This window comes from Gossypium arboreum, chromosome 10 (genome assembly GCF_025698485.1).
Source record: "Gossypium arboreum isolate Shixiya-1 chromosome 10, ASM2569848v2, whole genome shotgun sequence".
Taxonomy (NCBI): domain Eukaryota; kingdom Viridiplantae; phylum Streptophyta; class Magnoliopsida; order Malvales; family Malvaceae; genus Gossypium; species Gossypium arboreum.
Genome location: NC_069079.1, coordinates 119,646,619 through 119,670,368, shown reverse-complemented (window position 1 = coordinate 119,670,368; position 23,750 = coordinate 119,646,619). Strand labels below are relative to the sequence as shown.

Genomic DNA, 23,750 nt, shown 5'->3' with positions numbered 1-23,750 from the left:
ATTTATTTGATTTGCAAAGTAAAAATAGACTCGAACTCAAAAAAACCGAATTACTTATTTGAGTTAATTCAAAAGAACAAAATAACTTAGTTCAATTAACTCGAAATTTGAAAAAAATATTTTTAATCAAATCAAATTTTGCTTACCGCTATACTTTTTTGAGTTGGGTTATTTTTGTTTTTTTTGGATCAAACTATAGAATAAGATTTTAAATATTAAAATAAGTTTCAAATCTCAGTACTTTTAGTATATTTGGAATTTAGACATCATACTTTTCTTCAGAAATTTAATCTCTATATTTTTAGATTACTAGCTATTGACACAGTTTTTTTTTTATAAAATCAAATAAGCTAAGCATTGTTCCCACTACTAATTTAAATTTTAGGATTTAGTATTATACTTTAATTTAACATAATTGTCCTTTTATAATATCATTATTTAGTCTAAATAATTGACTCTCTTAATTATTTCAGTTAAAATGCTTATGTCGAATTTTTCTTAAAAATACTCATTTCAACTTATCAAGCCAAAATAGATTTTTGTGTGTTAATATATATATATATATATATATATATATATATATATATTTAAAATTCACATCAACATTTTAACTAGAATCATTAAAGATGTTAACAATTTGGACCAATTAATGTCATTGTAAAAGTAGATAATTAAATTGTGTCAAAGTAAAATATAAATACTAAATTCTAAATATAAACATGACCATTATATATAAAATAGAAAAACATAATAGTTGTACATGCGTCATGCAAGGAAACTCTTAGGGGGCTTTTGGTTCTTCAAATGTAATATTACGACCATTTATATAGGGTAACATTCCAGAATGAGATCTTAGTGTTTTGATTGTGAACATTCTAATCATCTGTTATTTCACATTACGAAATAGTGTTAAGATGCTATAATATAGGATATAATTTCATTACAACCTTTTCATTAGGTTATCGTAGATTACGGGTACAATCTTAAATTTTGGACCAATTTACCCTTCGTTTTATTATTTAATCAATTTAGACTTTTCTGTTAAATAAAGTTTAAGACTAATTAAAAATAAAATATTTTTTCTTAATAGTGAATCAGTAGATGTCATTAACTACGATTATAATTATTATACTTTATTTAATAATTTATTTATTATTATATTAATTATTGTTATAATTATAATTATGATTGGTGTTGTATCACTTTTCATAAATTATTATAGCTATGGTTTGTAAATTTATTTCAATATCATATATTTACTTATTAATATATAAATTGTAATAAAAAGTGAAAGTTGTAATAATTTATCATAATTTTATAGAAATTGAGACAAAAATATTCAAGGAACTAAACTTATTAAATAAATAAATTTTATAACAAGGACAATTGAGTAAAATGAGTTTATAGATAATCTTACATTCGTAAACCAAACACATAAATCTTACTTTTAGTCAAATAAACCAAATAAGGTAATCTTACATTCTACCCGTAATCTTATAAGGGTATTCCTTTTATGTATAGGTACATATTTTTTTCCTTAAAATTACATTTTGAACATAAAAATCTATAAGAACATGGTAAATTTGAATGTGTATTTTTTTTAAATTCCACACAGCATTTTAATCAAAATAGTTGAGGATAATAATTATTTGGACAGGCTAATATCATTATAAAAGTAAAGGGTTAAATTATGTCAATTTGAAATACAAAGATTAAAGGTTAAAGTATTATGGAGGCCTTTGTACAAAGAATTGGATTGCATATTGCCACATCTATTAAAAAAGAGCAAATTAACTCTTATACGTTAGATCAAAAAACAAACTGGTCATTTTGTTAAAAATTTCATCCAATCCATTTTTATTGATTTGAGAAAATATTTTATAAACTTAGAATAAATTACACCTAAATCACTAAGTTTATATTTTATTTATTTAATTTCAAAAATTACAAAATAATTATTAAAATAATTAAAAATTCATTTTTAATTTTGAAGTTAGAAAATGCACAACGACTAAAGCCAAAAAAAAAAAAAAGGTACTAGAAAATGGTTGGAACAGGTGGTGGTTTGAGCTTTGAACATCACGTTACGTTGAATATGGAAGAAATGGTCCACCGCCCTCCAATGATTCTTCTATAAAATTCCACCCTTTCCATATTCGCTTCTTCATACCTTATTCTCAGCAATTTATCTTCTTCTCCTTTTCTCTCCCGCTCTTTGAATTTCCAAACTTAAAAAGCTATGTCTCAGGTAACTTTTCTTTTTCTTTTTTGTTTTTTCTTATTCAAATTATCTCATTTTTCTTTTCGTTCCTTTTGGCTGAATTTTTCGAAATCTGTTGTTGGTTTTCTGTATGTTGGGAGAATTTTATCCTTGCTTTCTGGTTTCTGGGTCTTTATCTGTTTGATTTTTGGATTGAAAATAGAAGAGGTAAGACTAAAACTTTAGGCCGTCTTTTGGGGTTCTCCTTAATTCAAGTTCCGATCGTTATATCAAATTTTGATAGATTTGGTATTTTTGGTGTTTCAAGGGTTTTGGGAGAAAATAAGGTAAGCTATTGCGTTTAGAAATCTCTAAATGGTGGTAATTAGTATCTGTTAGCTTTGTTCATTGAATTAGGGCTCTCTTTCTGGTTTAGGGTTGAGTTGACCTTCTATTGATGTGTACAGGGAATTTTGTTTAGATAAAATTATAAAATTTTGGAGAGCCAAAGTTAAATTTCTTTTTGCTAAATAGGTTTAAATTAAAATTTTAAATTTAAAAGGGCTAAAAATGTAAGTTTTCCATTTAATCTAATACTAAAAAAAGCTTAATTAAACGTTTTGATTTTTTAGAGGGGCTAAAAAGAAAATTTCCCATTTAGCCAATGGGACCAAGGCCCTGCCTACCCTTTGCTAAGCCCCTGGCGGAGTGGGTGGTTTTTGTGGAAATTCTGCTTGTGTTGGTTGAACGACTTTCTTATGAACACTTAGCCAAAAGAGGGAAAGAAAATAAGTGGTCATGATTGGCTTCCATAATCTATATCAATTTTCAAAAACATCTAATCATATGTTTTGGCCTGGTTCTGTTTGGTTCATGGTCGTTGAACACAGCTTTGTAAGGTTCCCTTTTCGATAATGTTATAAACTGTGTATTGGTTTTGGTTGATTGCAGACTGTTGTTCTCAAGGTTGGTATGTCATGTGAGAGCTGCGTTGGAGCCGTGAAGAGAGTTTTGGGGAAAATGCAAGGTGTGTTGTAGATCTTGCTTTTGTTTAACGTCTTGTTCGTTTCTGCTGATCATAATGTGAAATCAATTTCAACATGGTTTTCCACTAGTCTCCCTCAGAATTACTTCCTAGGCAAGCATGTTATGTGGGACTAGAGAAGCCGGTTAATTTAAGATCCGATTGTTTTGCAGAAAATTGACTTTTGAATTTGTTTTCTTGCATTCTTCATCACAAATAATAGTTTGGTCCCAAAAATTTACCCATTTTTTGGAAAATGCCTTGTACTTTTGAAAAGCGTTGCATTTTCCGAAAGATTGATCCTACCAATCTGTTCTTGAAGCAAAACAGAAAAGAACTGATCTCTTATGTTCCTAAGAATTGAAGCTAGAGACTGATCCCCCAAGTGTACGGATTGACCCTTTTTATAGTAGAAAACTATAATATTTATACCCCTGTTTATTTAGTAGATGTGTGAAGGATTGGCTTCTTTCTTGCATTCAGGTGGGAAATTCTTTTCTCAAACTAGACATGCATGGTTACATATATATTGGCTGAAGAATTAGAATCATAATAATGAGTAATATTCATATTCAGGTGTGGAATCATACGAAGTAGATTTGAAGGAGCAGAAAGTGACTGTGAAGGGCAACGTTCAACCCGATGCGGTTCTGCAAACTGTGTCAAAGACTGGAAAGAAGACTGCCTTCTGGGAAGGAGAAGCTCCGGCAGAAGCCGAGACAAAGCCGGCCACGGCTTAAAATGTCTTAAGCCCTTATTGATTGATTGATTGATTGATTGGTGTGCTTATAACATTTCAAACTATCCTATGAACTGTAGAATTCTTGGATGATTGTGATTTACTTCCTGTGTTGGTACTAAAAATGGAAGATGATTTTCTTATGATATTTCCCTACTTTTTAACAAACAAAGGCCCGTATCAGGGTGAAATAGATAGTGGATTTTAAAGAATTATTGGCTGAAAATTCCACTTGATATTTTGTTTGTCTGTAGACGGTAATGGAATTGAATGGTCTTCAAAACTTGATACATACTATTATCAGACAACAATTCTAGAAAACGACATACATTGTCCATAAATTTTTTGATATTTTTATTTTTATTTAATATTTTATCTAATTTAACTGTAAAAGAAATAATAAATAAATTAAGACATTGGATATTTGGTAAAATTATATATTTAAAATATAAATATTTATAAAAATATATATTTCTATTAATTGATTTAATCTTAATCAACAAATACTAAACATAGCTACTTCTCGTCATACACTTTATGAGGCTTTTCAGTTTTAGTGTTAAATCAAAGGCAGATGTTGGAATTCAGTTTTTCTGCAACATTCCCATATTATTATTTACTTCCCGTTTTGCCCTCGACTTGCTGCCGTGAGAGAACCCTTCCGCATCCTATCACACCCAAGGCTCTTTTAGTCGTTTTACATCACTCAACCCGATGCGAAATAGCCCTTTAATACCGGTAGATAAAAAATAAAGAAAAAGAGAAAAGTAGAGGGCTAAAAACGGCCCAGTCATTGAATCCAATCAATAATCTCAACCGTCCATTTCATAAATTCAAGGGTTCCCATCTCTCGGCAAATTAATTTCCATTTCCAAATTATTCTTTTTCCCCTTTGGACAGTCTAGATTTTCCCTCTTCAGTGGTTTTTTTATCATATCATCATAAACCCTAGCAGCCTCCATCTCTCTCTTCTAAAAAAAAAAAAAAAGACAAGATTTACGTGAAACTCCATAACTCTATCTTCCCTCTTTCTCTCTCTTCAATTTCTATTGAGAGAGACTTTTTTTTTTAAGTTTTTTCCTTTTTCTCTTCAGAGATCTTTGGTTTTTTTCTTTTGTTTAATTTATGGGTTTTTTTTTAATTTTTAATCTGGAGTTGAACGATCTCTGTTAGTATGGTATTGTTAGTCACTCACTACTCTGTTGTAGTTATCTTTTACCAGTTTCCTTCTTTCTTAAGCAAAACGAAAGCTGTTTTTTCCTTGTAGCTGAGTCAAAACGATCTGAGTTTCCCCGAGTTTTCGATTTGTTTTTTTTTCTTCTTTTGTGTGTGAACTAGTTGAGTTATGGGTATGGGTCCGTTTCGTAAATGGAGGGTCATCTGTTGGCTGAATATGTGTTAACGTTCTGTTGGGTTTCACGAGGTGGTTGGTGGAGTGGGGGCTTTTTCGGGGTTGGTTTTTTGGTTTTTTTTGGGACTCGTCTGAGTCGAGTCGGTTACTGAGTCAACAAGTGGAGTTGGTGTAGGAAAAGATCGTCCGAGGAGTTCGGTTACAAGCAGAAGCAGCAGCACTGGACGGCGATGCCTTCGGTGGGGATGAAACGGACCACAAGGGTTTGCAGGATGAAGAGCTCGGAGGCCCGGGTTCTTCGTTCCGGGCGGCAACTCCGGCCTGATTCCGGCGAAGTGAAGCCCAAGAGGCGCAGTAACGATGGCGTTGAATTCAACAACTCGGTGAAAAAAAACCCAAAGAATGAAGTAAATAAGTCCTCCGCCGCTGAGCTAAATGGGAAGCCTAAAAGATTAGGCCACGAAGAGACTCCAAAGAAACGGACCAAGAAAATGAAAGCTGAAGCTCTAAATAATGGCACCACTGTAGATAAGATGTTTGGGATTGTTTATACTAGAAAAAGGAAGAGAAATGGGGTCCAAAAGTACCTTCTTTCTGAAAATTCAGAGTCAAAGACTACAATCAAGTCCACTGCACTTGAAATCGATAAAGTCAGCTGCAAAATTGTTTCGAGTCCATGTTTTAAAGCTTCGAAGTCAGTTCGAAGCAGTATTCAGAAGAGGAGGAGTTCGCTTAGGAGAATGAGGGCTAGAAACACTTTCTTTAATGGAGCTCTCATGTCTGATTTGATTACTAGTAGGAGAAATGGGATTCCTTTTTCCTCAGTAGTTTCGAAAAACAAGCTTAGGAGTTCAACCCGCAACGGTTCAGCGTCGAGCTTAAGCGACATGAGCTCTTCCGTATCAGATTTAATGCCCAAGGTAGAATCGGATTCATCGCAATGCTCTGCCAATGTATTGATCATCGAACCAGATAGATGTTATAGGGAAGAAGGAGCAGTTGTGTCTTTAGAGCTCTCTCCATCAAAAGAATGGCTTCTTGTAATTAAAACAAAAAGGTCAAACAAGTATTCTCTCAAGGCAGATAAATTTATGAGGCCAAGCTCAGTCAACCGTTTCACTCGTGCTGTAATTTGGCCTGGGGATGATAACTGGAAGCTCGAGTTCCCGAACCGTCAAGACTGGGTCGTTTTCAAGGATCTTTACAAGGAATGTTGTGAGCGCAATGTGCCTGCTTTAGCTTGTAGGGTGATCCCTGTGCCTGGTGTTCGTGAAGTTTCAGGGTATGCAGGTAAACCCAGTGTGCAGTTTCGAAGACCGGATTCATATATCTCTATTGATGGTGACGAGGTATCAAGAGCCTTGGCAAAGAGGATTGCAAACTATGACATGGATTTAGAAGATGAGGAGTGGTTAAAGAAGTTCAATTATGAGTTTTTTCGTGGAAATGGGCATCTCCAGCATCTATCGGAGGATTGTTTCGAGTTGATGATTGATGCTTTTGAGAAGGCCAATTTTTGTAGTCCAGATGATCACTCAAATGATGTATCTGTTGCTGCTGCTCATTTGTGTGTTGATCTGGGTATTAAAGGAGTGGTAGAAGCTGTTCATGCTTACTGGTTGAAAAAAAAGGAGCAAAGACGGTCACCATTGCTTAGAGTCTTCCAGGTAATCTTTGTGGAGAATTTTTCTATGGACATAAATATAATTGTAGATTCATTTGGGAAACTGAACTCTCCTTCGATGTATTATATCATCATTGTACTATACTGTCATTTTGTAAATGAAGAAAATTCTAGCTTATGTCCCTAGTATGTGTATTTGTTTGTTGAAATTTTCAAGGAAGTTTAGCATGGAAAAGTGCCCTTCTTTTGAAAGGGTTTATTGTCCTATTTCTTGTTCTGATTCCCACAATTTGTCATGCAATGAGTTCATAGAATTGTATCTTATAGGTCAAATGATCTTTTGCTATAACAGTTGCATGCAATGATGCCATGCTATATTGACACAATTTAGAGGGAAGAAATAACAGATTGTGAATCAACCATATTGCAGATAGGATTAATACAAAGCACCTAAATATTCTTACTCTGAACTTTGTTTTATATTCTGTTTTCTATTTGTTGAGAATTTGGAATTTCTTTTCGGCTGCAATGGGAAGATATCGTTTTAAGTGATTGGAAACGAAGTATTGTCATCAACTTATCATGCTATATACCATTTTGTTCCCTGGCATATCTTGAAATTTGAAATATGCATCCCTTCCTTCATTACTGTTCAGTCTCCTACCTCTTCTTTCTGGTGTTTTGGTAGATATATGATCAAAATGAATGTTGGATTGTAACAGGGTCATCAGGTCAAGAAGGCTCCCGTAGTTCCACAGCCTCTTCTACGTAAAAGGAGGTCATTTAAGCGTCAAGCTAGCCATGGGAGAGGCAAGCTACCGAGTTTGTTGCAAGGTATATTATATTGTCTGACCATAGCAGTCATGCTCAACTATACAGGCTCTGATCTGATTTTAATGTGTGAATGGTTTTTCATGTTTTGTGTGAATATGTAAGTGTTAATAGAACCTTGTTTCTTGTTTTGTGGTATGTGCAGCGATGGCAGCCCAACATGATGCGGTGGAAGAAGAGATTGTGATGGTTAGAGTCGAAGAAGCTAGAGCTGCAGCAACCAGAGCGGTTGAATCGGCCATCCTGAAACGCCAACAGGCACAGATGCTACTTCAAAATGCGGATATGGCTACATACAAAGCCGTGATGGCACTTAGAATTGCTGAAGCCGCTAGCATTGGTGAATCCTCAGAAGGTGCAGTTGGTGAATTTTTTGTGGATGAGGTGCCGGTAATGAGCTAATATTTGATTTTGGCATCATCGGGAGGACAAGAGTAGTGTAATAATGTAAAGCTTTTTTTAATTGAATTGGAATGTACATTGTGTATTATTATAACTTAATATCATACCCAAAAAAGAAAATTTTCGCCCAGATCTGAAAAAGGTGAGGAATTACAGGAAATTTTGAGCCCTCTGGTATGATCTTACTCTTTGGGGTTTGAACTAAGTTATTATTAATTTCTTAAAATATAATATTGATTTTAATTTAGCATTGATTGACTTCATATCATGACGTCCTTCCGGATTTCTTGGTGGCCAAGTTTATAAATGAGTTATACCTTTATATATTTTAATTATTAAATTAATTTTAAATAGGTTTAAATTATACCCACTGGTTCAATTTTTTATGATTTTATAAATATTTCTCTTTTAAATTTTAAATTTAAAAAAAATTGTTAAATTAGGTCGTATTTATGTTTAAGTCTTCCTCGAATTATTTTCATATCAATATCATTAATATTATTAATAATCTTAAAAATTTAAATTAAATCAAAATTATATATACACAGAAAAACAGTAGAATTGAGTGCTATATTTTGGGCCTTCGTATATCAAAGGCCGACGTAAATCCCAAGCCCATAAAACTGAAAATTAAATTTAAATCCGAAAACCTAGCACTCGGCCGAGCTCTCTGCCATTTTCATTGGGCACTCTTTCAAACTAACCAAAACGAGGCCGCCGGATTTTGGTTTCAGGTAAGCGACACTTTCACACTCTTTTCTTTCCATGATTTAAGATCTTGGGGCTGTTTTTTTATCCTCTTGAGTATCAGTTCTGTCATGGAATATAGATAGCAAGATCTATTTTACCTATTCGATTAGGGTTTAGACCTTACTTATCTTCGTTTTTTTTACGTCGTTAATGTTTCAATCCTTTTACATAATATGGAACTGAAAGGATTTTGGGTTCTCTGGGCAAGTTAAGAATCTATTGTTTCGTTTGGTACAAAGTTTTTGGTGCCCTTAACCTATTTTACTTCGCTTGTTTCTAATACTACGTAAGCTTAGATTAGAAGATGGGTTTATTGGTTGGAACTAGACCCGTCAAACTTTCAATGCGGCTCGGGTTGGTTTTGGGTCGCGTTTTAAAACTCTCGGTTTATTTTGGGTGGATCATTTTAGGTTTAGGTAGTTTTGGGTTTTAAGATTCTCGGGATTTTGGGTCCAGTGAGGTCAATGTGGGTTCTGTTCACTTCAGGATAGGGTCATTTCTGTTTACTTAGGGTGAGTTTGGGGCGACGGTGCGGTACGGTGCGTTTAGTTTATTTTTTATCTCACGCTACAGTATCGCTACAGTATTTAATCTCACCGCCACTACTATTTTTATACTAACCGCAGTTAAACGCACCGCCCATCCGAACTCACCCTTAGTCAAATCATTTCTGAGTTGGGTCGTTTTGGTTTAGGGTTGTTGCCCATTTTCCTCCACTTGCCTCTATCACTGTGTAAGTTTGGATTAGAAGATGGTTTGTCGGTTCTTCATTTGAATAAGATATTGGATCACTGGAAATACTGTTGTTATTATAGGAAAATGATGTTTAGAAGAATGATATGTTCAAGTTGTTTTACTGAGTTTCTAAAGACTAAAAGAAACTATAAATACTTGCTTCATTTGATTCAAAATCAGCAGCAGCTTGTATTTAGAAGGATGGTGAGGGTCAGCGTTTTGAATGATGCACTGAAGAGCATGTACAATGCAGAAAAGAGGGGCAAACGGCAGGTCATGATCAGGCCATCCTCAAAAGTGATCATCAAGTTCCTTTTGGTCATGCAGAAGCACGGTTTGTTTCAACATTCAATCTAATCTCTACCCTTATATTTGTTCCATCGATATGCTAACATTGGGATTGCAGGTTACATTGGAGAGTTTGAGTACGTTGATGATCACAGATCTGGTAAAATTGTAGTTGAACTGAACGGAAGGCTGAACAAGTGTGGGGTGATCAGTCCTCGCTTCGACGTAGGAGTGAAGGAGATTGAGGGTTGGACTGCCAGGCTGCTTCCATCAAGACAGGTTAGCCGAGAAACTAAACTTCATAATTTTATGCTTTCATAAGATTGTTTTACCCTATCCTACTGAGTTGTATACTGGATTTGCAGTTTGGGTACATAGTGCTGACAACATCAGCTGGAATAATGGACCATGAAGAAGCCAGAAGAAAGAATGTAGGTGGAAAAGTACTTGGGTTCTTCTATTGAGGGGATTTCTTTAGAATTAAAACTTTACGAATTATGTTTTTTTCCTTTAAACCTCTCAGTTAGCAATGCCTATTTTCTAAATTTTGGTACTGATCCTATATGTATTTTGCTTATGACGTTTGGAGATTTTGAATTGCTGAGTATTCATCCCAATATGAGACTCCAATAGCATTAGCATTGCTCTTTTCCCCCCAAAAATTCCCCCTTTTGTCTTACAATAATATGAGACTCCAGTTGTCTCATAGCATAGAAGGCACAGTTTCAAGTACTAAAAGGAGACGTTAAGAGTATAAGCTCGAGGGTTTTCGTTAACGGTTGTCCTAATGATAATCTTAGTGGTTTCAATGCATTGAATTGAAGATACTACTTCAGACAGACTGTTTTAACTAACCTTAGTAATGCCTTTGAGATGCTTAACAAGTTCGGAGTCCGACGAAGGTTCATGAGAATGCTCTAAAACATCCTCACCAAAGAAAAAAGAGAAAAAAAAAGAATTAACGAAAAATGAAGTGAAATGATCGGAATAGAGAGAGAGAAGCTGAAAAGGATTATAGAGTGCAGAACATGGTATTGGTGGGTTGCTCTTGAAGCTGATCGACCGAATTACTAGAAGGGATTTCGGGTCGTAATGATGAACAATAAGAGAAAACAGAGCATTCCCAATCGCTAGCGAGAGTGACTGACAGTTTTCAAAGCCGCAACACTTGGAGGATTCATAGGAGATGAAGCCAGCCATAGCTGGAGAAGCAGAAAGAGAGGAAGTTGGAGAAGATTCAAGCGGTGAAGATGGCGGTTGACGGCAGAGAAACGATTGGAGAAGCATAATTGTCAGAGAGATCTTGGAGGCTGATGTTGGAAAAGAAGACGTCGATCGTGGTGGTTTCAACTGAAGAAGGATGGTGATGAAGAAAAAACCCCGAAGCTACGTGTTTAAATTTTGTTGGTTTTGGTTTAAAAACTAAAGCTGACATTGAAATTTAAATATTAGATTTAATTTTTTTAGAAATCTATGTCAGATTTTTGTCTGTCCGGGGTGATCAAAATGATCGAAATATGTAATGTAGGTGCTTAAATTGCAAGCTTCTTTTTTGGGTTGCCTAAAATGAAATTTTTTTATAGGTAAATTATACCAACAGTCACTCAACTTTAGGGTAGCTAATAAAATAATCATTTAGGTTTCATTTCAATCACCTAACTTTTTAAATATAACAAAACAGTCACTAACGTTATAAAAAAGTGACAAAATAGTAATTGACTAACAGTTTCTGTTACTGTCTTAACAGAATCGCCGATGTGGCAAGTTAACTAGCTGATGTGGCCAGTTAACTTGCCACGTTGGATGAAGAAATTGAAAAAAAAAACTCTAAAAAAACCCATCTAATAGAGAAGAAGAAGAAGAGCAGTCACTGAATCTAGGAAGCTGATGACCATAGTTGCTTTTTAATGAAATGGAGATGAGATAAAACATTGACCTATTAACATTTAAAGCATTTGCCCCTCCTTCAGGTTGGTCCTCCATGTCAATTTCTTGAGGAATGGGATTCCCCTCCCAGTTTACTTCAGTTGAAACTTTTACTACAGCTGTATAGCCACAATGTCTTACAACCACAACACCTAAAGTAGAAGTATCCTACAAGACCAAAACAAAAAGAAAAAGTAAATTTAGCAACGCATAGCCTTTTTCTCTGGTTCGTCGTAATCATCCAGCAAAAATTGTTCACTCACATGAACAGTTGCACTCTCATCAGCACTTATGCCTTTAAGTAAATTTCTCCAAACCAGCTCCTCCTATGGCATTCCTAGAACTTGACTCCCCTCATTTTTACAATCTAATTTCACACTTGCATCAGGAACATCTCTTGTCACCTTAATAATCAAATCTCCCACTTTTTCTTAATGCAAAATTGAGGCAGAAGGGCCATTTAAAGCATTTTGATTATTTCAATGATGTTCTTGATTGCGGCAATTGCTTTAAAAACTAAAGTGTCAACAAATAAACTATGAAGTAGAAAAGCTTTCCTATCTCGTATTTGCCTCTCTTCTGCTGTTTTGCAAGGCATAGCTGCCAAAATTGCAAACCCTTTTGCCCATTGCCTATTGTTATGTTTACCATCTCTTCCTTGTCCACCTCCATTTCCTCCCCAATTTTCATCTTCCATCGGAAGTGGGGGAAAAACTGACGGATTATCCGCTATTGCGAGAGGAACAACCCATGTATTTGCCTGAAAACCATAAGGAAAGTTGCCAAACTGCAATTTTAAATACAAAAACGATAAGAAAATAAAACAAACGTGAGTTCCCAACCATATTCTTGTAATCCATATAAAAGATGCAGCAACTCAATGGAAGACTTTACATACTTTATTATGCTCAGTGAAAGCTTTCATAAGAGCCTTGTACGCCTACAAGGTAAATCAATGATCCTTGCCATAAATAAATTATATACACAAAAAAATTCAAAGAAAAATGAAACATATTCAAGGAGATGCAATGGAGCTTACAGCATCAAAAACCTTGCTAATCTGCTGCAGAAGAGTGAATAAGGAGTGACAGAGAAGCAGTCGCTTTCCGACTGGGTAAAACCCTTTCCAAGAAGCAACTATGGTCATCGGCTTCCTAGATTCAGTGGCTATTTTTTTTTTCAATTTCTTCGTCCAACATGGCAAGTTAACTGGCCATATAAGCTAGTTAACTTGCCACATCATCGATTCTGTTAAGATAGTAATGGAAACTGTTATTCAGTGATAGTTTTGTCACTTTTTTATAACGTTAGTGACTGTTTTGTTATTTTTCAAAAGTTGGGTGACTGAAATGAAACTTAGGTGACTATTTTGTTAGCTACCCTAAAGATGAGTGACTGTTGGTGAATTTACCCTTTTTTTTATAGTTTGGTGAGTATTTATGTAGTTTACTCTAAAAATTTATAAGCTATTAAAATTATTTTAGAAGTATAAAATTATAAAAAATATTTTTAATTTTTTTAAAAATTAGTTAATTGCGAATATAGCATACACATAGACTATCATGCCAACAAAGTTAATAGATATTAATTTTTCTATCTATTTTGAGGTAATTTGACAAACAATATAAATTTAAGGGCTAAAAGAGATAAAATATTAAATAGAAAGCTAAAATGATTTCTTTTTGTAAAATTAGAGGACTACATAAGTCATTATGCTAAAATTATCATCCCCAAATAAAGATTTATTATATTGGTAAATTTTTTGTTGTGCTAAACAAAATGATAATTCAACTACTAAAGTGGAAAAACTGGTGTATGTAAAAATATTTTTTTATTAAAATGCGATAAAAAATATTTGTTTTATGTAAAAAAAATCAACATTAACTATAGTTTAAGTTTTGCATTTAGTTCATGTACTATGTATAAGTTATAGATTTAGTCTTTGTGCTTTAATTTAGTCATTTTAGTCCATATATTTTGTGAATTTTAAAATCAAACTTAATCAAACCATAACTATTAAATTTATTAAGTTTTATATTTTTAATATTTATTATCACATATATAACATAATGCCAACTTGCAATTTTACATATTATTCACAAAAAAATCAATTATGAATTTAAAGAACGTTGATTGCGTCAAGACTGAAATTTTAAAATTCAAAAATGCAAGACTTTAGGCATAGTACAATACTAATAGCAAAATTTAACTGGTCAGTATCGAAATTTCAATATTTGAAATATAAAATAACTAAAATTGACCATTTCGAAAATTTCAAGGATTAAAATTAACCAAATTAAAATATATAGGCTAAATCTACAACTTATGCAGAGTACAAGGATTTATAATAGAATTTGATCTTAAATATTGACAATAATTTAGATCGATATGTACAAATATCATATTTATTAAAAATTACATGCATGACAAGTACAATTATATTGATAAACTTGATGATTTAATTATTAAAATGTTAAGTACAAAATTATGAAAATGTATAAAACTTTTTACACTGTGTAAATTTTCTCTCATTATTTTGGGTTTCATTTTATCTCTTATGATAAAATACGTTTTGGACATTGTATAACATTTATAATCTCTATATTTTATAAAAACTAAGATTAAGGGTGAGTATTCGATCGAATCGAATCAAATCGAATGAAAAAATTTTGGGTTAATCGAGTTGACGAATCATATTTTATCATCCTAATTTGATTCGAAATTTTCTCGAATCAAGTCGAGTAAGATGGAATTCAAATCGAATCAAATCGAATATATTTGTTTGAGTTAAATTTTAAAAAATAATTTCGGGTCCTTATAACCACTGTCACTTATCATAATGAAATTTGTCCACCTTAATCAATTTTTTTATTAACTTTATCACCTCATAATTTATTTATTAATCTTTTATATACGGGTTAGCTTTTTTGCTTGCTTAGTTGTTTCAATTATCTTGATTCTTGTTACTATGTATTTTGGAATTAAAAATTATTAAATGTAAAATGTGACTTTTTAATAGAAGTTATTTTAAAGATAAAATGGGAAATTGATACCAATATAAAATTTTAACACGAATATTTTATGGCATAATTAATAATTCAATTTTAATATAAATATTCAATATGACTAAACAATTCAACAATATAAATAATATAAAATGTGAAATTTAATTTAATAATATAAATAGTATATATAAATAAAATTTTACTATTTATGTTTAGTGATTTTTTGGATAATTTTAATTTTTATTTGAGAGTAAAGGCTGAGAAGTAAAAGTTTAGGAGGAAAATAAAAAGTTTTGGGGAATAAAAATTTGAGGGAAAGTAAATGGGGGAGTAAAATTTTGGAGGGAAAATATTAAAAAAATTAGGAGGGGGGATGGGTTTGGGGTAGATTGGGATGGGAAGGGAGAAAAAGTTTTAGAGGGAAAGTGGGAGGGAGTAAAAATTTTGGGAAAAAATAAAAAGTTTTGAGGGTTTTGGGGAGTAGAATTTTGAGAAAAAGTAAATGGAGTGTAAAATTTTGGTTAGAAATGGATTTTGGGTAGATTGGGGGGTTGGGAAGGGGAGTAAAAGTTTTGGGGGGAAAGTGAGAAGGAGTAAAAGTTTTGAGAGAAAAATAAAAAGGTTTGGGAGTTTGGGGTAAAAATGTAAAATATTATAGTTTGAAATTCGAATTATTCGAGTTATTCGAATTCGAAAACTCAACTCGATTCGAACTCAAAATTTGAAAAAAAAATTTGAGTTGACTCGAATAATTCGATTAACTCAAATAACTTGATTCTCTAACTCAAAATTCGAGTTTTTTTTTTATTTTTTTAAGTCGAATCGAGTTTTGTTCACCCCTAATTAAGATAGAATATTCTTCTTAGGTTTTGTGGTTAAACTAAACTCCTCTAGTCTTTTTAGCTCAACCGAAAACTCTTTCCGGTTCACTTATGCTATATTTGGTAAATAGTATTATTTTTACACATATTTTAATATATAAATTAACAATAAATAAATTTTAATTGATAACTTTTACTACTCACATGAATTGTTTTGAGAAAGAAAAAGAATTCTTTTTCTTTATTTTGAAAAAAATTATATTTTACAGAACTTTTACTCATTCTTCTATTTACTAAATCAAACGTGTACAAAGTATTTATGTTTAAATATTATAATTCATATATAATAAATAAACTCTTTTCTCGTATTATTAAAATTCCTCACTAAAAGCTGGTCCATGTTACACTACTACTACAAAACAAAGATTTCCCAAGGACCAATAAAGGAAACGATTTCAAAACAAAACGGCTCCTTTGTCAAAATAAGATCCTATAAGACTTTTTTTTCTTCGTTTTGTCATTAGGATTAAAAAAGTAATGGGGACCATAAATTTATTGGGAAATATGGAAAAAGGGGATCTTGAAAGGTTAGGTCCTTCTCCAACGTGGATGAACCTTCCTTAATTCGCTTAAGAAAGGGGCAATGGCATGCCAATGTCCCTCAACCTTGCCCAACACCCTTTCGCTTTCTTCACAAAATACACTTGCAATGTAGACAGACACTTGGCTTTTCTAGCAATTAAAGGGTTTGAAAACATTAGGAAAGTACCCGAGAATACATCTACTTTCTTCCAATAATGGACTAAAATAAAGGATTAACATGTGAATTTGTCCAGAAATAATTACTTGTATCTATTTTTTTTTTTAGTTGGTACTTGATTTTGTATTTCATCACATATATTACCCTTAATTTGTTAACAATATTAGTTTTTTAAAGCTTAATATGCAATTTAAGCCCTAAACTGATCTAAAAAATATCAATTGGTACATGAACTTGTCGAAAAAAATTATACTTCTTAAAATTGATTTATATTTTTAAAAGATTTTGTTGCTACATGTAATACCAATTAGCACAAACTAACGATGTTAATACTAAAAAACCAACCTGATGATGAAATACAAGTTCTAAGTACCAACTAAAAATATAATTTCTTTTTAAAGAAAACCTCATCCATGTTCAATTACAACTACAAAGAGTTATTGAAGTTAGGTAAGTTATATTCGCGTGAAACTACACATCATTTTCATTAGTTTTTCTTTTCCGTTATTAAGAGGAGGGAATATTGACCCACTGCTACATCCATTGTTGGCGGCAAAGAACAAATAGCATATACATATGTAATTTTGAGATCTATTTTCTACTGAATAATCTAAACAAAGGAATTTAACTTCAAAATTTTATACTTATCGTCCAGAAAGCCATTTCACAAGCTGCTGCCAAATTGTACTCTCAAAGAGAGCAACATATAGCATTCTGTCATACACAAGAAGCCAGTCATTGCTTGTGCAGCTAAATATCCAGAAAACAAAAGTGTATATGCAAGTAAATCAATAGACTAGCTGAGATAGTAATCAAAAGGTTCAAAATACACCTGGGTCAAATAGTAATATGGTACATAATGTGGTCCACTTTATTATTCCAGTAAAGGCATATTATTTTCCGGCAAAACGCTTTTACCCATAGGCAATAGGACACAAGCAATTTGTCGACTCCGAAACAAGATCTTCCCATTTCTCTTTGGCTCCTCGTATAGCTGTAAGGTAAAAACATACTTTTATATATGGATCAATAACCTACAAAAGAAAATAAATGCTATGCCTAATATCATGTTTGCTTTGGAGTATGGTGAGAAATACCTTCATCATTGATGACTGATTACATTCTTAGCTCCTGTATTTTTCATCATCACCATCAACGGCAGTGAATATGCCCAAACCAAATGAGCTTCTCCAACACTCCAACCTTCACCAAAGTTATAGAAGCTCCAACATAAACCGACTGCGGGGGAGTGGATCGATCCATGTATCCTTCATTATTATGGTCCAGTTCACCCCGGTCCTCTATGCCTGCACTCCTGCCAGTTTACATAACTCGAGACTGCATTCCTTCATCACATTTCAAATCATTGTTTCACTGGCAGGGTGCAGGCATGGCCCAAGCCCCTCACTGGGGCCGGGCTAATCCAAAACTAGCATCAGGCTGATGTTGATGAGGCTGTATAATTCAATGATTCAAATACCAAAATCAGAACTGCAAACTAATGAGACAAACTTTGTTTTCAATTTTTGTCCCTTCGTATCCCTCCCGCCCACCTTTTTCCAAGACATAATGCAAGAAACCAGTCCACCGAAATAAATACCAGCCCCCCTAGTTTGAGAATTACAACTTAATTTTTGTGCATCTAACTACAACTATATTCTCTGTAAAACGTATACTGCATATTTACATTTTAAAAAGTTTAACAATTTTTAAAGTTGGGACAACTATTTCATTTCACCAATGTGTAAATTCTGTTTTTAATCGAAAACAAGTCTTACTCATTCCCCTTCTCTTTCATGTGCTTCTAATCTTCACTGCTTTTTCAATGGTGCTCTTGCTGTCTCCAAAACTGATTGTTATATGCAGGGATTTGTGGCATCTTCAAGCCAGAGTAGCAAAAGAAACCTAGGGATAGATCTAATTACCCCATAATATCTGATACACCCTCAAATACAAAACGCCAATTCCTCTAGACATAATTTTAGAGGAAAGCATCTGGCTTATGATAGACTTTACTGTTTCCTTTAATTGGTCTACCTTATATCTCTTGAGTAATCAATGAATGTGCAATTAAGATATAGAAGACAGAATGGAAATGAGGAAGAGAAATGGCAAAGAGAAGGGGTCTCTAGGTGGGAGAACAGGTAATAATCATACTTAACCATGATTGTAAATTCTAAAAAGACTGACCTATTGCCTATCCTAAGTTATTCAACTTTCAAGATCCAAATTAAAAATAGTGGACGAAACAATGTTGTTCACTGCATATGCTGCAAGTGATGATGAAAAACTGAATGTCGCTTGAACCCCTTAAAATGAAGGGTTAACTAACAAACAGCAACTAAAAATGTGCATCAGAACGAACCAAAGGGCTGTATTTACCGACATTGGTAATGAGAGTTGAGAAGTTGCTATACCTGCGAAAACGGCTGGTGAACATGCTCATGAGGGTGGATAAAAGGCATTCCAGGACGCTGAAGAGGATACTGAGAAGAATGCAGATATATGGCAGATGTGGAGCGTGCTCCAACATGATTTGGATTAAAAGGAGGCATCATTGCTTCAGGATGACCATAACTGATTCCTGTAGCGGTTGGTGGAGCGACCCAGGGCCCAGGTATATGTTGTGGGAGAGGCCGAGGTTGGTGTTCAGTAGCTATTTGAGGCCGATGAGTGGATCCAAGTTGTGGAAATTCGGTGTTGTAGTTAATTGCAGGGGTGTACATAGGTTGCATTGTGTATGGACCACTATTGAACCCAAACCCAGGATCAAATCTTTGCATGTACCTGAAGAAAAACAATCACTACATAAAATTGTCTCATGAAGGAAAAAAGGGCTTTGCAATACCTAAGACAAATGAAATAGGTCAATCCAGCATTGATCTTAGCAGCATGTGAATTTAAATATATAATTGATATCGTTAAGATTTTTATCCAAATCTCACTTTTTCTCCCTCAATTTGAGATCGAACAAAATATTCCTACCATGCAAGACAACAGAAAACAAAAACCGCAGATCTTTTTATTGTTAGAAAACTTATTAAGGGTCCTAAATTATCAGTAGCTCTATCAAACTTGCAATTCATAAATAAAATGGTATCAGAAAAATATAAGGATGCTAATGTTTCGAAATGGAACATATAAAGAGAATTTATAAAAGGATAGAGGGTAAAAAGAAGATATTTAAAGAATAAAGATTGGAAATAACAACATTAGATCAGACAGAACAAAAGGTATAAATGGGGACTCATCAATCAAGACTCATTCACTCATAATTCAAAAAGAGAAATTGTTCTAAAGCCTTGTTCTATGAGAGCAAAACTCCCTCTCAAGTTACAATATAACTTTCAATATTAACTTCAATAAACCCTGCTAAGCTTTAAACTCCTGCAATAAATCAGAAAATATAATACCCTGCAGGAAACAAAATACTTAAACAGAGGGATATACCTATCATAGTTCCTGTCATAATCAGGGTCCTTGCGGTCAGTCTCGCGATCCCGAAAGATGGCCACCCTATTATGTGGTTTGCTCCTACCAATTGGCTCCTTCTCTGTCCTACTTCTAGCTGACCTACTACTACTTGAAGAGTATTCAATCAAACCACTACCAGAATTTACATCAGAAACCACTGAAACAGATTTCTCTTCCATATTTGGCATCCCTGAGGAACCATAGTAGTTAACATCCTGCAACCTTGGTTCACTTGGTGGTTTTCCACCAGAACCACTGCTAGAACTATTAGAGTTAAATATTCTTGCTCGAGCTCGGTTATACTCCTCTTTTCTTTCTTCCACACTTTTGGAGCTGTTTGACTTCATAGAATTTGAATTTGAATTGCTTACAAGCTGAGACCTTTTCTGTGGCCTCTGTTTAATTGCCACCTTAACAACACCAGGGTCTTCTGATGGTAAATTTACAGGGATGTCAGCCAGTCGTATGCGAGGAAGCCTACATTCAGAAGTCTTGCAGACAATGATTCTAGAACCAGAACCATCAGGTAAATTATTGTCTAATAAAACCATCGACTGCAATGAATAATGCTGTGCGATACGATGCGCAGCCAACCTTAAATATGATGTAGGCAGCTGCTGGAACTCAAATTGCTGCTGATTAGGATCACGGATAAATTTTTCAACATCTTGTTCCATCCTCAGGACTGAACAAAAGAAATTAAGAATTCTCAGTTCACAAGTAGATAAAAGCACTCTTGCTCAAATATTGAAACAAACAGCGCACTCATTCTTCAAAGAAACTATAGCAGTCAAAAGATTAAGTGCCAGAATATGATGCTTTAAAATAAAAAGAATGAAAGCCACAGCTATAAAGAAAGACTATAGTTTCCTCTTAAAAGAATGAATCAAAAAATGATAATAATCAAGTTCACAAGTGAATATTAAAATCAAAAGGGCATACTTTTTAATGCTAGAAAAAGCACATAAAAGAAACCAAAAAGCTTCCTTTGCAAGAAGGTATGTAGCAGATTCCTTGAAGAACTTAAAGCTTATCAAGGAATGAATAACTAAATTATCAACTCTCACTGTGATATTAACTACCTAGTAAAGGAGTCATTCTTACTTAAAAGTCACTATACCGCTTATCATCCCCAATCAACCATATTCAAACTTTAGACTCTTTTCTTTCCCAAAAAAAAAAAAAAAAAAGAGACTTCAGACACTTTCTCACATCATGCAGCCCTAACATATCTCTCTTGTTAGCCAACCTAAAAGTACCTATATGGAAGTTAAAAAAATAAAACTTGCAGAAGGCTTCAGCAAGAGAAGCTTTTAAAGGATGATTTTCCAGAATCCTTGCTCATGAAAATGTACTTTTGAAACAAATAGTACCAGGCAGCTCAAAAGAAATCATTGAAGGCTGCAATAATAAGACAATTTTTAGCAGATTTTAGTTATTAATTTTACAATTTTTACACTTTCTGGCAATTCAGATTTACCGAATCCCAAAAGAAGTATTTAATGGAGTTAGATTTATCAAAAAGAATCTAGTCTTTCAAAAAAAAAATGGCTTTTCCTTCCAGAGAAGGTATATGATCAAACTGGCCTTACCAACTGAAGCAAAAGCTGTGTATTTCTGAACAAAAGTGGGAAACGAACTAAAATAATTTCCCCTCAACTATACAGAAGGAATATTTAGCAAACAATCTATAAAGCCTTGATTTCAAGATGATGTTCATCACTTCCAACTCTCAGTTTTAATTAATTAAAACAAATTCCAGATAAAAAAAAAGAAACAATTGCATAACAAAGCCCAGAAGTCATGGAACTCTCGTAGACTTATGACTCTTATTCCAGCAATGCGTTAGAAACCTTCCATATTCATCTTTTTTCGCATCATAATAGTGAACTAGCTTTGCGTCCTAATTTTCTTTTTTGATGATCTAATTTCAAATATGATCCGCTTTCAACTTGTGCTATCAATGCATTCTTTATTACCCCTCCAAATGCATTCTTAAATAGCAAATTTTGAAAGGCAGACAATTTATTTGTGCTACTATAAAATGCTAAGAATCTTCTAAGAGACCCTTCATCATATCTAATAAAAGCTCTCAGAAAAACCTGACTAAGTTCAAGAGCTTCATTCTAGTCATTGGAACATAATGAGTTATGCAAGGGTCACCAGCCATGTTAGCATATCAAATTAACTATTACAATTTAACAACCTTAGCATATCAAATGTACAAATTAGAAAGTTAAGTACTCATTTGTAATCGAACATTACAAATAAAGCCTGATTAGAATGTTGCAATTTAGGACATTAATTATTAAATACCGCATAAGCATGCACCAACAACATGATTAGCTCCAAGAAGAATTCAATACCCAATTTTGTTTTTAAATCAAAGGTGTTCAGAAGCTACTAGGATAAGGTCCAGTGAAGAAACACACTGGTTAGACATAGGGAGAGAAAACAACAAAAGTAAGGTAAAAAAGGGTTAACAAACGGCTCGAATGTCCAATAGTCCTATTATCTACCATTCTTGTTCCAAACAGAAATCCCTAAATCCAAGAACCCTAATGAATTTTCTGCAAACAGAAAAAAAAATAAAAGAGACTTACTGGAAAGGCGCTCGCGGGGGTTTTGAATTGCCTCGCGGAGAAACTGATCAACCTCGTTAATGGCATCCTCCGAAACCACCTTCTCGTCCGGAGAACCAGAAGCAGAAGCTGAAGAAGTAGCATCGGGGAATTCCGGCTTGGATTCCTTGTTAGAAGAGAGCATCAAGCGGCTCATTGTAGCGTCTAAATCGGCCACCTCCCACGAGTCCGGCGCCCCGAGATCCTCCACCACAGAGCCTTCCATGGTGGGAAAAAAAAAAGAATAGCGGAAGTTGCTTTTCGCGGGCGCTATACCAATCGAAAGAAGGGGGGGAAATAGGAGCTAGGGTTTGAGGAGAGGAGAATCTAAAAGGGAGAGAGAGAAGCAAAAAAGGAGAGTAAATTTCATGAGAAATTAATGATTCGATAGGGTTAGGGTTTGGAGATTTTGGGATTGGGAAAAAGTCGGAGAGAAGGACGGAACCGAAGCCATATATCCCAATTATTACTTCTATATTTATATAGTAAATAAAAAATTATTTATTATTCCTTTATTATTATGGTGGACAATAATAATAAAAAGAGGAAGAGGGGATAGGGTTTGGAATTTTATTACTGTGACTTTGATTTGATAGGTTACGCGTGAAACATTGTGTCCCACCGCACGGACCAATATCTCTTTTAATTGAAAATATATTTCTAAGGTTAGTCCCTGTACTTGTATAAATTTTGAGATTTGATCCCTGTGCATTAAAAGTTAAAAATTCAATCATCTTACTTTTTCTATTTAAAAATACTTATCCAATCATTAATGTCATCAGTAGTTTCTGTCAAAATTATTAATTTATCATGTTTATTTTTATTAATCATATGTGATGTTAACAAATTTTGACAATTTCTAATTTTATTGACTAGACTAATATTTTTAAATCAAAAAGTAAAATACTTAATTTTTAACTTTTTAGTTATTTGGACTAAACCTCAATTTTGATCAAAGTATAGGAATCAATAACATATTTTATGTCACACCTGGTTTCTCTTGAAACCCGAAGATTTAGAACAATTAGGGGTTAAATTGGAAAAGACAGTAAGTTGGTGGCTTCTATTTGAAAATCAGGAAAAATTAGTAACTAAAATTGGATAAGGTTGAGATCTAAATTTTGTTCGATTGGATTAGAAATAGTTTCCTTAATGAGAAACAAAATGATTATGGATGAATGGTTGTTATACGTCGGAAG

At 33.5% G+C, this 23,750-nt stretch overlaps 4 protein-coding genes across 6 annotated transcripts; 3 read left to right on the top strand and 1 right to left on the bottom strand.

Annotated features, from left to right (window-relative positions):
• The first annotated feature begins 2,029 nt into the window (after positions 1-2,029).
• Positions 2,030-4,175, top strand: LOC108487584 (copper transport protein ATX1-like). Its single transcript, XM_017791955.2, has 3 exons — positions 2,030-2,248; positions 3,152-3,227; positions 3,801-4,175. The coding sequence occupies exons 1-3, from the start codon at positions 2,240-2,242 to the stop codon at positions 3,962-3,964; spliced, it is 249 nt and encodes an 82-aa protein (XP_017647444.1). The 5' UTR covers positions 2,030-2,239; the 3' UTR covers positions 3,965-4,175.
• Positions 4,176-4,702: 527 nt separating this feature from the next.
• Positions 4,703-8,331, top strand: LOC108489593 (uncharacterized). The gene is made up of 3 exons (XM_017794246.2): positions 4,703-6,981; positions 7,661-7,772; positions 7,915-8,331. The coding sequence occupies exons 1-3, from the start codon at positions 5,545-5,547 to the stop codon at positions 8,169-8,171; spliced, it is 1,806 nt and encodes a 601-aa protein (XP_017649735.1). The 5' UTR covers positions 4,703-5,544; the 3' UTR covers positions 8,172-8,331.
• Positions 8,332-8,747: 416 nt separating this feature from the next.
• On the top strand, positions 8,748-10,561 carry LOC108487194 (40S ribosomal protein S15a-1). 3 transcript variants are annotated; one of them, XM_017791466.2, is made up of 4 exons: positions 8,748-8,905; positions 9,840-9,990; positions 10,063-10,223; positions 10,310-10,561. In XM_017791466.2, the coding sequence occupies exons 2-4, from the start codon at positions 9,858-9,860 to the stop codon at positions 10,406-10,408; spliced, it is 393 nt and encodes a 130-aa protein (XP_017646955.1). In that variant the 5' UTR covers positions 8,748-8,905; positions 9,840-9,857; the 3' UTR covers positions 10,409-10,561. The 3 variants fall into 3 exon arrangements, with proteins under 3 accessions (XP_017646955.1, XP_017646956.1, XP_052875633.1); XM_017791467.2 differs by having other exon boundaries at positions 8,757-8,905; positions 9,837-9,990; XM_053019673.1 differs by having other exon boundaries at positions 8,819-8,905; positions 9,910-9,990.
• A 6,518-nt stretch (positions 10,562-17,079) lies between these two features.
• LOC108489397 (uncharacterized) lies at positions 17,080-23,071 on the bottom strand. Its single transcript, XM_017793930.2, has 5 exons — positions 22,534-23,071; positions 19,907-20,615; positions 18,874-19,243; positions 17,554-17,911; positions 17,080-17,450 (listed from the first exon to the last, which is right to left on the bottom strand). The coding sequence occupies exons 1-4, from the start codon at positions 22,775-22,777 to the stop codon at positions 17,861-17,863; spliced, it is 1,374 nt and encodes a 457-aa protein (XP_017649419.1). The 5' UTR covers positions 22,778-23,071; the 3' UTR covers positions 17,080-17,450; positions 17,554-17,860.
• Positions 23,072-23,750: the final 679 nt, after the last annotated feature.

What these genes read in the sequence shown, in the direction of transcription:
- LOC108489397 (XM_017793930.2), bottom strand. Translation starts at nt 22,777, where the DNA reads ATGGAAGGCTCTGTGGTGGAGGATCTCGGGGCGCCGGACTCGTGGGAG. An exon ending in TATGACAGGAACTATGATAG is followed by an intron (nt 19,244 to 19,906) that starts GTATATCCCTCT and finishes GTTTTTCTTCAG; the next exon opens with GTACATGCAAAGATTTGATC. An exon ending in TTCACCAGCCGTTTTCGCAG is followed by an intron (nt 17,912 to 18,873) that starts GTATAGCAACTT and finishes TGAATTATACAG; the next exon opens with CCTCATCAACATCAGCCTGA.
- LOC108487584 (XM_017791955.2), top strand. An exon ending in AGTTTTGGGGAAAATGCAAG is followed by an intron (nt 3,228 to 3,800) that starts GTGTGTTGTAGA and finishes ATTCATATTCAG; the next exon opens with GTGTGGAATCATACGAAGTA.
- LOC108487194 (XM_017791466.2), top strand. Translation starts at nt 9,858, where the DNA reads ATGGTGAGGGTCAGCGTTTTGAATGATGCACTGAAGAGCATGTACAAT. An exon ending in TTTGGTCATGCAGAAGCACG is followed by an intron (nt 9,991 to 10,062) that starts GTTTGTTTCAAC and finishes TTGGGATTGCAG; the next exon opens with GTTACATTGGAGAGTTTGAG. An exon ending in GGCTGCTTCCATCAAGACAG is followed by an intron (nt 10,224 to 10,309) that starts GTTAGCCGAGAA and finishes CTGGATTTGCAG; the next exon opens with TTTGGGTACATAGTGCTGAC.
- LOC108489593 (XM_017794246.2), top strand. Translation starts at nt 5,545, where the DNA reads ATGCCTTCGGTGGGGATGAAACGGACCACAAGGGTTTGCAGGATGAAG. An exon ending in CATTGCTTAGAGTCTTCCAG is followed by an intron (nt 6,982 to 7,660) that starts GTAATCTTTGTG and finishes GGATTGTAACAG; the next exon opens with GGTCATCAGGTCAAGAAGGC. An exon ending in GCTACCGAGTTTGTTGCAAG is followed by an intron (nt 7,773 to 7,914) that starts GTATATTATATT and finishes TGGTATGTGCAG; the next exon opens with CGATGGCAGCCCAACATGAT.